Genomic DNA, 14,871 nt, shown 5'->3' with positions numbered 1-14,871 from the left:
CAGGTCAGCGCTCTCGATCGACAGTTCACAAGCCAGATCGCCACCGCTAGGAAGGAGGTCGTACAGCAACTACAGAACGACCTGTTGGTGCTTGAGGCAGAGCTGAGCTCACTCCAGAGCATACACGATGGTGAGATGCTGCTGGAGAAGCAGCGGCTTTTCAGGTCTATCACAAACCAGCAGGCGCATCGGTCATTCGTGAGCAACAAGATGCAGCACTTATTGCAGATGGACTCTCCCTCTAAATGTTTCTTTCGCTTACAAAAAAAACCTGGCAAACACTCACAATATGTTAAGCTCACAAACCCCAGATGGACAAAGAACCACATCTGAGAGGCAAATCGCTAAGATCGCCAGGGATTTATATTAGCAAGTTTTTATCGGCAAAACCATACAAGACAAGGCTGTCCAGGAGCTACTAGATAGGGGCCCGACTTTAGGCGACTCTGAACGGGAGCGTCTCGACAGCCCCATCACCCTGCAGGAGCTCCACGGGCTCGCAGCCGGTAAAGCCCCAGGGATTGACGGCCTACCAGTTGAGTTTTATGCAGCCTTTTGGGATAGGCTCGGCCCCTGCCCATTGGAGTTGATGACAGAGAGCCTGCAGAAGGGTGAACTCCCATTGAGCTGAAGGAGAGCGGTGGTCACCCTGCTGCCCAAGAAGGCAGACCTGCGCTTCAATGAAAACTGGCGACCTGTGCCTCTCTTGTGCGCCGATTACAACATGTTCTCCAAGGTGCTGGCCAGAGTAGTCATATTGTATCCTTGGTCGGTGCATATATGATAACATCAGTACGGTTGGAGATATAATCTCCCTCGCAGAAATGCACGACGTGGACTCAGGCCTCCTTTTCTTGGATCAGAAGGCCTTCGATCGAGTGAGCCATGGGTACCTGGGCAAGCTACCAACGTCATTAGGCTTCAGCCGGGCTTTCATCTCGCACGTTAGGCTCCTGTACATGGGCACATCCAGTCTCATGAAAATCAAACAGCGGCTCGGCGCCCCTTTTCCCATGACGAGGGGGGTCAGACAGGGATGCCCTCTTTCAGGGCTGCTGTACACCGTGTCTATTGAGCCACTCCTATGCCACCTGAGACAAAATGTGTCTGGCCTCAAGGTCCCAGGATCTGAGAATGCAGTCCTCGGGCTCAAGATGTACGCGGGGACAACATATGCATCGTGGTCAATGATGCACAGGACGCCTCCGCGCTATGTTTGCCGGTGGTAGTGTACGAGAAGGCCTCCTCTGCCAGGGTCAACTGGGCCAAGCATGAGGCTCTATGTTGGGGTCGCGTTGCCGCGTGCGTTCTGTGCTCCTCCAGGAGGAATCAGTTGGCAGGCTGACGGAATCAAGTACCTGGGGGTCTACCTGGGGAAACCACACATCGCTTAGAACAATTGGACCGAGCTGGCCGACGTGATCGAGGCTAAAATGCTGGCATGGGCGTGCCTCACTCCGCAGATATCCTTTAGGGGTGGAGTGCTCGTCGCTAATAACTTGCCAGCATATTTGCTGTGCCACAAGGCCAAAGCCCTCCAGCCTCCGGCCTGGTTACTCACCAGAATTAACTGCTCACTCGCGCACTTAGTCTGGCACAGCAAGCACTGGCTGAGGCCGGTGGGCGAGGGTAGCCAGGTCCTGGTGGACGTCGCCGCCAGGGTGATGAGTTGCAGGCTTATGGCCGTGAGGCGGCTGCTGTACGAAAGGGAGGAACTACCCTGGAAGTCGCCGGTCCTCACCCTGCTGAGAGACGCAGGGGGGTGCCTGGGGGTAGGGGAAAGGAGCTCTTCCTGTTAGACTTGGGCCTGGTCGACTACACGTGGCTGCCAGGTTATTACCAGAGCCTTTTGGACACGTGGCGGAGCTTCGAGTGGACGCACTACGACCTCAAACATTTCCTGCAACGGCCTTTTCGAAGTAATCGGAGGAGAGACGACTCTACGCATCACCTCAGCATGGCATGCGCGACGATGTGCTGTTTGTGTCGTGCTTGGCGAGTGCAGCGCATGTTCCGCGAGTCGTGTTTTGTTGTAACGTGCACACTTGAAGCTGTATTTCCATGTGTTTTTGTACTGAAATCAGCTCCCGTGCTATTGCTGCTGGCAACAATAAAAGTGGTTTAAAAGTCAAGTCTCTCTTTCTCTCTCTATCTCTCTCTATCGCTCTCTCTCTCGAGATAGAGAGAGATAGAGTCAACGGAGACTATGTGTGTTACAAATTCGACGTCATTAAACTTCTGATCAAGGCATAAAATCCTGGGGACTGGAAAATTCCGCAAAAAAATACTCTGGCCGTGCGCTTGTCCGTACGTGCGATGAGGAATACAACGACGAACTGCCGGCACGTTCGGCTTTCTGACGGCGGCGCGAGCGATTGGACGACGACGACCGGAGGGCGGCGGGGTTGGGGGCGAGCGTCGATTGCGAGCCAACCCCCTCGCGTCCACGCTGCCCCCGCCACCTCCGGTCGCCACGTGTGTGGACCACGTCACACGGCCCAAGCCGCACGGACGATTCTACGATTCTCCCGCGTGTCTTCCGCGGGGTGGGGGCAGGGACGAGGGGGGGGGGGGTTCGTCCCACGCAATGAACTGAACATCGGGGAAGCGCCGTTCGGTTACCGAAGAATGCTCCCGGCGCGTGCACCGAAATGTCGGACATCGCTGCGCCGTACAAAGCGTAGCGGAGACGACGCGACAGCGCCCTCTGCTAGCTCCACCTGCTCCAGTCAAAATTGAGATGCATCGCATACTTATATACTCTCTCTATACATATAAAACTTGTAATATACTTATATATAGATCTGATTCTTATATATAATTAAACCCATTCCTATTGTTCACATTAATTTCATTGTCAGGGCGTGTACATACAGAGCGCCGCCATTCGTATATATTATATATTCCAACCGTCTGCAATTGGCAACACGTTAACTAATTGCACTAAATTGCACGCAAAAAAACACGCGAGCACAAGATAGGGCGCAAAGCCAAGGCTCAGGCTTAAAGCATTCCCAATTATTATGGAGGCCCAGCCAGAGTTCCGTTCACAACACTGCGCTGCATTGCAGTGCGTGGTCTGGAGCATGCGGTACGCACCGGGTCGTGCTAGCTAATGCATGCGGTACACACCGCTTGTGCTAGCTAATGCATGCGGTACGCGCCGGCTGTGTGAGCTAATGTGTATTATACTTTGCAGGTGCGTTAGCTAAACGTAAGTTTGCGCTGGCCAGGTTTGTTAGCTGAAGCGAATGATATTGGCCAAGTGTGTTAGCTAGAATATGCTGTATGCACCAGGTCTATTAGCTATAGTGTAAACTACCGGCCAGATGTGTTAGCTAAAGCATGCTGTACTGGCCAGGTTTGTTAGCTTGAGTGTAATATACTGGCCAAGTGTGTTCACTAAAGCATGCTGTATGCACCAGGGGTGTTCACTAAAGTGTAAACTACTGGCCAGGTTTGTTAGCTAAAGCACGCTGCTGCTGTTGGCCAGGTCGAATCCCAAAGCCGGGAAGGAAGCGGCACTTTGGCCCCACATCCCCGAGGATCCTGGCAGCTCAGCCCCAAGTGAATGCATGAAGGAGTTTGTTTGCAACATTAATTATTATGGTCATTAATTTTTTTCCCAAAACTCTCACATTTCACGAAGAGGGCCATCGGGCTGCTTCCCGTAAGACCACGGTGGCAGCACCTGTGGCCCATTGCACCGTCCCGAGTCATAAATCAAGTCACGAGGGCCTTGCGGGTGCAACTAGCGATCTTTACGCTGGCATCAGACACTAGTAGAGTCTATAGTGACACAACTAGCGATCTCTACACTGGCATCAGACTCTAGCAGAGTCTATAGTGACAACTAGTGATCTCTACACTGGCATCAGACTCTAGTAGAGTCTATAGTGACACAACTAGCGATCTCTACACTGGCATCAGACTCTAGTAGAGTCTATAGTGATACAACTAGTGATCTCTACACTGGCATCAGACTCTAGTAGAGTCTACAGTGACACAACTAGCGATCTCTACACTGGCATCAGACTCTAGTAGAGTCTATAGTGATACAACTAGTGATCTCTACACTGGCATCAGACTCTAGTAGAGTCTGTAGTGACACAACTAGCGATCTCTACACTGGCATCAGACACTAGTAGAGTCTATAGTGACACAACTAGCGATCTCTACACTGGCATCAGACTCTAGTAGAGTCTATAGTGACACAACTAGCGATCTCTACACTGGCATCAGACTCTAGTAGAGTCTACAGTGACACAACTAGCGATCTCTACACTGGCATCAGACTCTAGTAGAGTCTAAAGTGGAACAACTAGCGATCTCTACACTGGCATCAGACTCTAGTAGAGTCTATAGTGACACAACTAGCGATCTCTACACTGGCATCAGACTCTAGTAGAGTCTAAAGTGGAACAACTAGCGATCTCTACACTGGCATCAGGAGTCTACAGCGGTGCAAGTAGCATACTTTCTTTTGGCCTCGGGCTCCAGTAGCTCTAGCGGTGTACACACACAGACACGGATTGGTAACGCTGATGCGTGTCTGTGTGCGTGCACGACCCCCATGCACGATGCGAGCGGAACCGTCGATCGCCTGCTGCATGAGATAGTGGGGGGGGGGGGTCAGTGTGGGGGGGGGGGGGAGCAGCGAACACGAGGGGCGGGGCTGGGGGGGGCGAGGCTAGCGGGTAGGAGTCTAAGCTGGCACTGGCGAGTAAACTCAGGGGGTGCGCGTGGGCGCACAATCATCATCGGGAGCGCGACGCGTCAACGCGCCGCGACAGGATATGTACATCGGACCAAGGTCGCGGGGCTCGTGGGGTTGAATGTGGGAGGGGGGGGGAGTGGGTCAGGGGGTTGGGGGGGGGGGGTTGGGGGGGGGTGCCTCCCATGTGACCGCGGGCGACGCACGCGGATGGGCGCCAACACACAGACACAGGGCGAGGGGGGAGGCAAGGTGGGATTAGCAGCCCCCATCACCACCCTACGGCACCAATTGGCACCGGCGGTCCATATTGGTTCAGCACGTCGGTTCACTACACTGGTTCACCACACTGGTTCACGTCGGTTCACTACACTGGTTCACCACACTGGTTCACCAGAATATTTCACCACGTCAGTTCACCAGAATGGTTCACCACAATGGTTCACCAGAATATTTCACCACGTCAATTCACCAGAATGGTTCACGTCGGTTAACCAGAATGTTTGACCACGTCGGTTCACCGAGGGCAGGCCGGAATCGTCGCGGTGGAAAATGCACGGGCGGAGCTGGTGCGCGCATCCCTCACATGGGCGGATTGTAGCGCCTGCCCATCCGGGCAGCAGACCAAACACGGGACGGTCACGATGGACGGCGTAACGATTTGGTTTCCCGCGGGGTAAGGAATGTTAGTTTATTTTTTTCTTTTCCCGCGGTTGCAAATACTCGGCGGGGGGAGCGGGGGCGGAGGAACCGAACCAACTCACCGGGACTGCCCACACGTGTCAGGCCTGCACCGGCCTGCACCGGCCTGTACCAGGCCTGCACCAGGCCTGCAGCAGGCCTGCACCAGGCCTGCACAGGGACTCACGGTTCACCATCCCGTGGGGCAGGGTCTGGGCTCCGCATCACCCTCGGCGTTCCTCACCGCGCCCCTAATGGCGCGTGTGGAAGAAGAGCTTTGAAAGCCCGTCGGATTCCTCCAGAATAAATAATAAATACTCCGATTCTCCGATTCTGGAGGGACAGCACCTTGCAGAGGCGACTCCGGTCCCCCGCGGCCCCCCCGCCCCCCCCACCCCCCCGGGCGGCTCAGGCGTGGCTGGCGAGGCGGCGGTAGTGGGGCAGCACTTCGTGCTCGGGGAGGTGGAGGCTGAACTCGAGGGCCACCAGCACAGGGAACTCAAACGCAATGAGCTCACGGCGGTTCACGCGGAAACGCTCCTCCAGTTTCTGGTGGCACAAAGGGTGGGGGGAGAGAGCAGCGGAGTGGAGGGGGAGTGGAGGGGGAGCGGAGGGGGGCAGCAGAGGGGGGGGAGTGGAGGGGATGTGGAGGGGGAGCGGAGGGGGGGGGGAGCGGAGGGGGGGTATCGGAGGGGGGCAGCAGAGGGGGGCAGCGTACTAGAATGAGTACCTGGGGGCGGTATGTAGTAAACATCTCCACTGGGGAGACAAAGGCGACTGGGCGTGGTGCTGGCCACCCACCCCCTCGTGTGTCACAGTGCCGGCCTTCGTTAGGTGCCGCTGTTCGCTAGCAGCGCTTGCTCCCAACAATCTTGTTACAGGCTACACGGGGGTGGGTGGGGGGGTGATGTTTGTGATGCACGCGTTGCGTCCTCACGTCGAGGAGGTTCTTGACCTCCGGCTTGCGCAGGTCGCTGCTGATCTTGGCGGCGAGCAGCAGGCAGGAGCCGGCGCACAGCTTGCGGTTCTGCTTGTTGAGCTTGCCCTGCAGCACGAGCTTCTCGAAGAAGACGAACGCCACGGCCACCGTCGACTCCTCCAGCGCGCACTCCTCTAGCGCCATCTTGCGCATCTCGCGCTTCAGGCTGCCGCCACCGCCGCACACAACAAACATAATAATGCAAAGATCCCCCGTGTAGCCTTCGCAGACTGTAGGGGCAAGTGCTGCTCGCGAGCACTTACGAAAGGCCGGAAACGGGACACGAGGGGGTGGGTGGCCAGCACCACGCCCGGCCGCCTTGGTCTCCCGAGCGGCGGTGTTATACACCACACCGGGTACTCATTTGAGGCTGAGCCGACCTAGGGCGAGGCCCAGGACAAATTTAGATAATATTCACCGGTGTTGGCCGTGAGCGGGAATCGAACTCGGGTCGCCCGGTTCGTAGCGCAGCGTAGCGCTAACCGCTGCACTGCCGCTCACACACACGCGTGTCAAAGACAAGCATACCTCGCCCGTATAGCCTTTACCAGACTGTTGGGGCAAGTGCTTTGGCTTTCAGAGGGTTTCCAACGCAACGCGAGCAGCACGTTGTGTCGTACTCCCTCCTCCACTCGACGCGGCCCACGGATGGGATACGCGTCCCACTCGCGCACGGTCGGAGACCCAGTGGAGCGAGCCGTGGTGTTGGTCACGAGAGGCCGAGCCGCGTTACAACCAACGGCCTTCCTTTACCCCCCGAGCCTCAGGAGAGCCCAGAGAGACTCCAGGGAGGGAGGAGAGGGAAGTAAGGGACAGAGGTGAGGGAGAGGGGGAGGGAAACGGTAATGGGAGAGAGGGAGGGAGAGGGAAGGAAGCAGTGATGGAGAGAGGGAGGAGAGGGGTTGGAGGGAGGCAGTGAGGGAGGACAGGCAGGGACGGAGCAGAGGGAGGGAGGTGGGGTGAGACTCACCTCCTGATTTTGCTCAGCGTGAGCTTGATGTGCGGGAACTTCTCATGGAACGTGTCGTTCATGTCACGCTTTAGGGTCGGACGGCTTCACGTACTCGATGATCGTCGTCTGTGTGGGGGTACACGGTGGGTGGGGGGGGCACCGACAAAACTGTCACAGGATCACACGCACAGCAGGTTCTGTGCCCAGGGCGACCCAGAGCAAGGGGGTTAACATCACGGTGGCTAGGAGATGTTGACTTCCTCGCCTGGTCTACAGGAGGTCGTGGGTTCGATCTCGACCCTGACGCCTGCTGTTGTATATTTGGGGTTTGCGTGTCTCTCTCTCCTCGCTTCTCCCCATGGTCGCATCGATTTTTCTCCAGGTCTTCCGGTTTTTCCCCTCCACATTTAGAATCAACATCACGCGTTCACAGTATTTGGCAGGTGCTATAAATTTCCACGTGATGATGATGATGAAAAGTCACTTTCATTGAGCTATCATATAGCCAGCGTCACTTCTGAAAAAGAGCTACATTGATAAATAAAAAAGAATCAATAGTTTTAGTTTATGGTCATTTGCTTTGGGTCTCACGCAGGAGAGGACCCCACAATTAATGAATAATCCGCCCTCCCCCACCCCTCGACGTGGCATGCGGCACCCCCCTCCACCCACCTCCTGGGTCTCCAGGGGCCTCTGCATGGCCTGACTATGCCCACTGGTGGTCAAGAACTGTGCGCTGACGGTGTGTACGTTACGTACGTTGAACTTCTTTTGCACCATACGTAGCCAACCGTACTAATCGGAGGTGCAGCGGCGGAGAGGGTGGTATGGACAACAAACTAAATACGACGATATGGCTTGGGGTGGCCTTCATCCAGCAGTGGATTGATCATGGCGCCGGTGGTGACAATGAACGCGATGAATGAATGATTAAAAAACACCGTGCCATCCTTTGATTAGTGGCATTATGATCCACCATCAGTGTCTCTTGGCTTGGATCGCGTAGAGGTCTAACGTTAGCTGTTCCCTCCGCCATCCCAAACAACTTGATCCAAATCAAGTTGTTATGACAATGGCCACATTCGCCAATTGATTTTGATTGAATCAGCGAAAACCCTGGATAATGTTGAAAAGCAAGCCAAACGTTTTCGTGAAGATGACATCCAGCATCGCCAGGTGTTAACTAAAGCTCAGCTCTCATGTTATAGTTAAATACTTACATTATACAGGGACTGCTCTACTTACGAATGAGTTAGGTTCCAGAGGTTCGTAAGTCCAACTTTACTCCTGTCGATTCCAAACATGTTGTATGGCGTGTACACTAAACATGGGGAATAACTTTAAAAGTTGTATAATTTCCTGTAGATGTAGATGCCACTAGTTCTTCATGTTCTGCAGATGTAGATGCCACTGGTTCTTCATGTTCTGTAGATGTAGATGCCACTGGTTCTTCATGTTCTGCAGATGTAGATGCCACTGGTTTCTTCATGTTCTGCAGATGTAAATGCCACTGGTTCTTCATGTTCTGCTGATGTAGATGCCATCACCGCCATCTGTTGCACGGAGTTTGAACTTCCAACTCTCGGTCCGAACAGGCAACTGGTCATACGAACAGGTTTGTTCGTATCTCTGAAGTTCCATTATGCTGCCGATATAGGTAAGATGGGACTATACCATGTAGGAGGTGAGATCGGACCATACCATGTAGGAGATGAGATCGGAGCATACCATGTAGGAGGTGAGATCGGACCATACCATGTCGCAGGTGAGATGGGACCATACCATGTAGGAGATGAGATCGGACCATACCATGTAGGAGGTGAGATCGGACCATACCATGTAGGAGGTGAGATCGGACCGTACCATGTAGGAGGTGAGATCGGAGCATACCATGTAGGAGATGAGATCGGACCATACCAAGTAGGAGGTGAGATCGGACCGTACCATGTAGGAGGGGAAGATGAGCACACGCTTGTGCTTCCCGCACGGCCACTGCGGGTCCTCCAGGAGGTTGGGGTTGTACTCGAGGAACTCCACGGCATCTAGGCCCAGGCCTGCACGGGGGTCACACGGCTCTCGCTGTGAGTCCCACACCGACGGGGCACAGCGGTGCAAAGCCAGGCCGCGCCATGCCAATATATACTCCGAATTATTATTACTATTATGTATTCCGCTTGTTTTTAACCCAGGAAAGACCTAAACGCAGAAGATCCCTGGGTTTAGTCTTCCACAAAGCTGCTCATGGTCCACCCTAAACCGCATCCACTGCACAAACGATGGCAGCAGTAGATGCGGATAGACCTGATGATGCACAAATGTAAAATAAAAAATTATTCAGCAGTATGAGACTGGTCATCCAGAACAGACCATAACAATGTATACGACGCAATGCCCCAATCCACAAAGTAAACATCACGGCGATACAAAAGAGACATCCCAGCAATACACTTCACTGCTCCTGATGCAGTCACCTGACTTCACCACCCTGCCCTTTGACCCCCCCCCCGCCCGTGCCCCCCCGCCCAAACCCCCCTCCCTTCGCCCATGCCCCCCCCCGCCAGAGCCCCCCCCCGCGCAAACCCCTCCTGCCCGTTCCCCCTTCCCTCGCCCATGCCCACCCCCGCCCGCCCGTACCACCCATCCCCGCCCATGCCCCCCCCCCCCGCGCCCCCCGCTGAGACGCACCGCTTTCCACGGCGGCGGGGCTGCTGGGCTTGAGGCCCTCGAACGTGGCCTGGCGCAACAGGGCCAGGTTGCGGCCCGTGCTGTTGCGCTGCTGCAGGGGCTGCGGCCCCGAGCTGCTGCCCCCACCGCCCACCCCTGGCAGTGGCGGCGGCGCATCGCCCCTCCGGCCCAGGAAGGCGAACGTCGGGAAGAGGAACTGAGCGTACGAGACGGTCTGTACGACGCACACGGGGGGGGGGGGGGGGGGGCACGCTCGTCACGAATCCTCAAGACCACCGTCGTCGTCGTCATCAGCATCTTCACAACAACCATTGTCATCACTGCCACCTCTACCATCATCATATTTTTTTGTTTGTTGAAGTACAGAGTTAGCGTGATAACTTTAGTATAAATTGTATTATGGTTGGTATTGTTTGACTTGCATCCCACAGGGATTTTAGCACACAGCGTTGATATTCGGTGTTTTTTTATGGAAGACTTTTGCTGTTTTTCCTGGATGTTTCTGTTGCGTGTAGTCACTTTAAGATGTTTCTTGTTCATGTTTTTGTTTGTTGCGGTTGCACCCGAGTCAAGAGCCACATGGCTCACTGGGCTATACCTAATACATGAAACTGAAACCTGATCATCACCTCTACCATAATTACCATACACACCACCACTGTAAAAATCCAAAAACCCACTTTACCATCATCATAATAATAATCACTGTGATCACCGACATCTTCATCATCATCACCAATGTCACAACAACCATGGTCAGCATCGCCACCTCTACCATCATCATCATTACCACTATCACTGTCAAAAGCAATTTCGCCATCATTATAATCACTGTTATCATCGTCATCACCACCACTAGCATCGTCAACTCTACCATCATCATCATTACACACAAAGTTCTTGCCACAAATGAACCACGATACCTCGCCGACCTCGTCAAAGAGTATAAACCATCGCGCAAACTCCGGCCATCCTCGCAGTAGCGGCGGTGGCTTTTGGCTAACCGCTGGGCAAAGACGGTGGTCACTGCATCATTGCACCGCGCTTTTAGATGTGCTTCTGCGACCATCTGGAATGCTATTAGGAAGCCACTGGAGCTATGCACTTTCAAATCATCTAGTTTGAAAACTAATTTATCTTTAGAACTGCTCTTTGTGTTTAGTTTGTTGCCCTTCCCCCGCACCTCCAATTAGCACAGTTGGCTACGTATGGTGCGAAAGAAGTTCAACGTACATACATTATCATCATCCTCACCACCGTCATTATCGATACTGGCCAGACCATCACTGGCAAAACCACTTTCATCACCATCATTATCAACATAATCATCTTCACCGACACCAACACTCCCATTATCAAAAGCATCATCATCACCACGACCACAACCACCATGACCAGCGCGAGCGCGTGTGAGCATTGTTGTAACGCGGTGTGTGTGTCTGTCAGTGTGCGTATGGGGAGCGGTGGCGCAGCGGTTAGCGTACTGCGCTACAAACCAGGCAACTCCACATTTAGAATAAACATCACACGTTGAGAGAGTTTGGCTGCTATAAATTTTCACACAATGAGCCACTTCACCATTGGAACCTCATTTGCCAGTAACAAAATATGATAATTGTTTTTTACCCTTTTATCTGGCAGACAAAAAACTGACACCTTTTTTTAAAAAAGGAGTCATGTTTGCATAGACCACAATACCTGCAGTCATAATGCAAACAAAAAACATAACTGATAATGTATGCACTGTCCTTGAAGTTGACTGGTCCACACCCGAGACAGCTTTCCTTAGAGCCTAGTCTCACATGGTGTTGGACCAGATGACGCCAAAAGGCGCACAACTCAAAGACAATGCACAATGCACCATCAGAGTATGAGAGCTCGGGGTAAGCATTTACACCATTGGAACCTCATTTGCCAGTAACAAAATATGAACTTTGGAGCTTTCGTGACTGCAGGAATTATTCTTTGGTTCTTTCGGTAAAGTCACGTATAAAGAAAAAATAATAAATTAAATAATAACATACAGAGGGGGGCGGAGGCTGCCTCCGCCCCCCTCTGTCTATTTAAGGCCACCCCACAGAGACGATCACCCCTCCCTGTACCTGTGTTGCCCGCTGTGTGTATCTTGGTGATATCTGTCTGCTTATATGTCTGTCTATAATTTTTTCTGGTTAGATTTTATGTCGCTATTTCATTATACCTGATGATGATTGCTTGTGTTGCAATCGAAACGTCGTATGTTATTATTTAATTTATTATTTTTTCTTTATACGTGACTTTACCGAAAGAACCAAAGAATAACAAAATAAGAGTTGTGCGCCTTTTGGCGTCATCTGGTCCAACACCATGTGAGACTAGGCTCTAAGGAAATCTGTCTCGGGTGTGAAACCAATCAACTTCAAGGACAGTGCATACGTTATCAGTTATGTTTTTTGTTTGCATTATGACTGCAGGTATAATGCAAAAAAAAAGGTGTCAGTTTTGTTGCCAGATAAAAGGGTAAAAAAAACAATTATCAATGAGCCACTTCGTTGAGCTCTCATATGTGGCCAGATCGCTTCTGAAAAACAGCTACATTGCTCAGTGGGGGCCTTACCTGGCAAAACATAAATAGTTTATAGTAGTTTAGTTGTAAGTACTCGCTAACAGCACCTGCCGCAAAAGTCCATTAAGGCTAAACGGGGTATCTTTGTCTGTACAAGCATCGATACCTTGCCATCGGCTCCCAGCTCCACGCCCTCCAGGCCCATCACCATCTCCGTGGAGGTGGGGGACACCCCCGGATGCATGCCTCTGCCTCCCGGGTTCGGCCCGCACCTCGCTGCGTCCACACACACCAAGACAAATGTCCCCCCCCACCGTATAGAATAAGCAGACTGCTGGGTCAAGTGTTTTTAGTGAGCGGCGCCTATGAAGCCCGGGTTGAAGACACATTTCTTTGAAACTGCTTTTCGTGTTTAGTTTGTTGTTCTTCCACCCCCGCACCTCTGATTAGCAACGGTTGGCTGCGTACGGTGCGAAAAAAGTTCAATATACAATATACATATGGCACGGGGCAGTCTGACAGCTCGCTACACGGATACAGAATCTTGCGCTTAGGTGATACAATATGAATTCCCAGTTGCTGGTTGACTGCAGTAAGCAAGTGACAGGTCGCCACAGGCGTTCAATGGTCTACCGTTTGCGGTGTGCCGGGTGTGTAAATACTTCATGGCTCGCCGAATCAGTCGGACCCAGCTGAAATTGATCACTGGAACCAGGTGACACGTACCCAGAGATTACGAGTTAAGAGGCATCGGTATCAGGGTTACAGACCCAGGTGCTGTGAGATGTCACACCCAGGAATTATGGGTTTATAGACTATGGTGTTATGGTTTGGACTCCCTGGTGTCAGGGGTTTATAGACCATGGTGTTATGGGTTTGCAGGTGCAAGTGCTGTGGGTTTAGGGACCACAATGTGATGGCGGGGGGGGGGGGTCACACTGGTACAGAGCGAGTGTGAGCACGCGGTGCTGTTGTGGGCTCCCCGCTCCCGGCTCCTGGCTGGAGCGGCGAGCGTGGCGGCGTGGCGGCGTGGCGGCGTGGCGGCTCACCCCAGGTGCGTGCCCATCGCGGTATGGCAGCACCGAGAAGACGGTGCAGAAACGATCGCTTGGCGCTGATCAGCACTATCCTGCGGGGCCACGGGGGGAGTCGTCCAGGACGGGGTCAGAGAGAGAGAGAGAGGTGGGCGGGGGGGAGAGGGACACGGTGGCGAGACAGACGAGGGTACGACTATGAACTCTAAACACACACACACGTCATCAGAATGGAATCGGAAGAAAAACCGATGACCTACGCACACGTCATCGGACCAGGATCGGGTTAAATGCACGCACACACGCAGCACACACACTCACGCACACACACATGCGCGCACACTCATGCGTGCACACACACGCGCGCACACACACACACACAAGACGAAGATCCCTCGTTGTAGACTCAAACAAACTGTTGGGCTAAGTGCCGTTCGCAAGTAGCACCGATGAAGGTCGGCACTGTGGCACAGGAGGGAGTGCGTAGCCAGCACTACGCCCGGCCGCCTTTGTTTTCCCAGTTGCGATGTTTACACACCGCACCAGGTACTCATTTGAAACTGACTCGACCTAGGGAAGGCCCAGGACCGCTTTAGCTAATCGTCACTGGTCTTGGCCGTGAGCGGGAATCGAACTCGGGTCATCGGGTTCCTAACACGCGCACACACACGCACACACAACAAAGACCCCCCATATAGTCTTAACAGACTTTAGGGGCAAGTGCTGTTTGCGAGCACCTATGAAGGCACGCACACACCACACACGCACACACACGCACGCACACACAAGTCCCCTGTCCAAGCACCCCCCCCCCCCCCCCCGCAAAGTCCGTCTCCTAAGCCAGTGCCTCAATGCAACAGCGGGAGCAGTCGCTGCCAACGAACTGCTGCAGGTCTCGTAGACCCGCACCCCCCTCATAACAGACCCCCCCTTGCCAGCAGCGGCGGCGGTGGTGTTGATGGAGGCTTGCCATGGTGGTGGGAGGCGTGCGACGGTGATGGTCGAGGCTGTGGTGGTGAATGATGGCGGTGGTGGCGGTGGTGATGATGATGATAGTGGTAAGGTGATGCGAGTGGCAAAGGCTTGCGACGGTGGTGGTCGAGGCGTGTCATGATGGTGGTGGTGATGATGATGCTGATGGTGGTGATGATGATGCTGATGGTGGTGGTGATGATGATGTTGATGGTGGTGATGATGGTGGTGGTGATGATGATGTTGATGGGTGGTGATGATGATGCTGATGGTGGTGGTGATGATGATGTTGATGGTGGTGATGATGAT

At 53.4% G+C, this 14,871-nt stretch overlaps 1 protein-coding gene across 1 annotated transcript; it reads right to left on the bottom strand.

Annotated features, from left to right (window-relative positions):
• Nucleotides 1–5,678: 5,678 nt before the first annotated feature.
• Nucleotides 5,679–12,800, bottom strand: LOC133340513 (CDK5 and ABL1 enzyme substrate 1-like). The gene is given in 7 exon segments (XM_061548812.1): nt 5,679–5,944; nt 6,333–6,540; nt 7,345–7,418; nt 7,420–7,452; nt 9,271–9,380; nt 10,012–10,225; nt 12,723–12,800. Coding segments are annotated over 7 exon segments (858 nt in total). The 3' UTR covers nt 5,679–5,803.
• Between the last annotated feature and the right edge of the window lie 2,071 nt (nt 12,801–14,871).

Source organism: Lethenteron reissneri, chromosome 10 (genome assembly GCF_015708825.2).
Source record: "Lethenteron reissneri isolate LAM-NWPU_2019-01 chromosome 10, ASM1570882v1, whole genome shotgun sequence".
Classification (NCBI taxonomy): domain Eukaryota; kingdom Metazoa; phylum Chordata; class Hyperoartia; order Petromyzontiformes; family Petromyzontidae; genus Lethenteron; species Lethenteron reissneri.
This window is presented reverse-complemented; position numbering and strand designations above follow the sequence as displayed.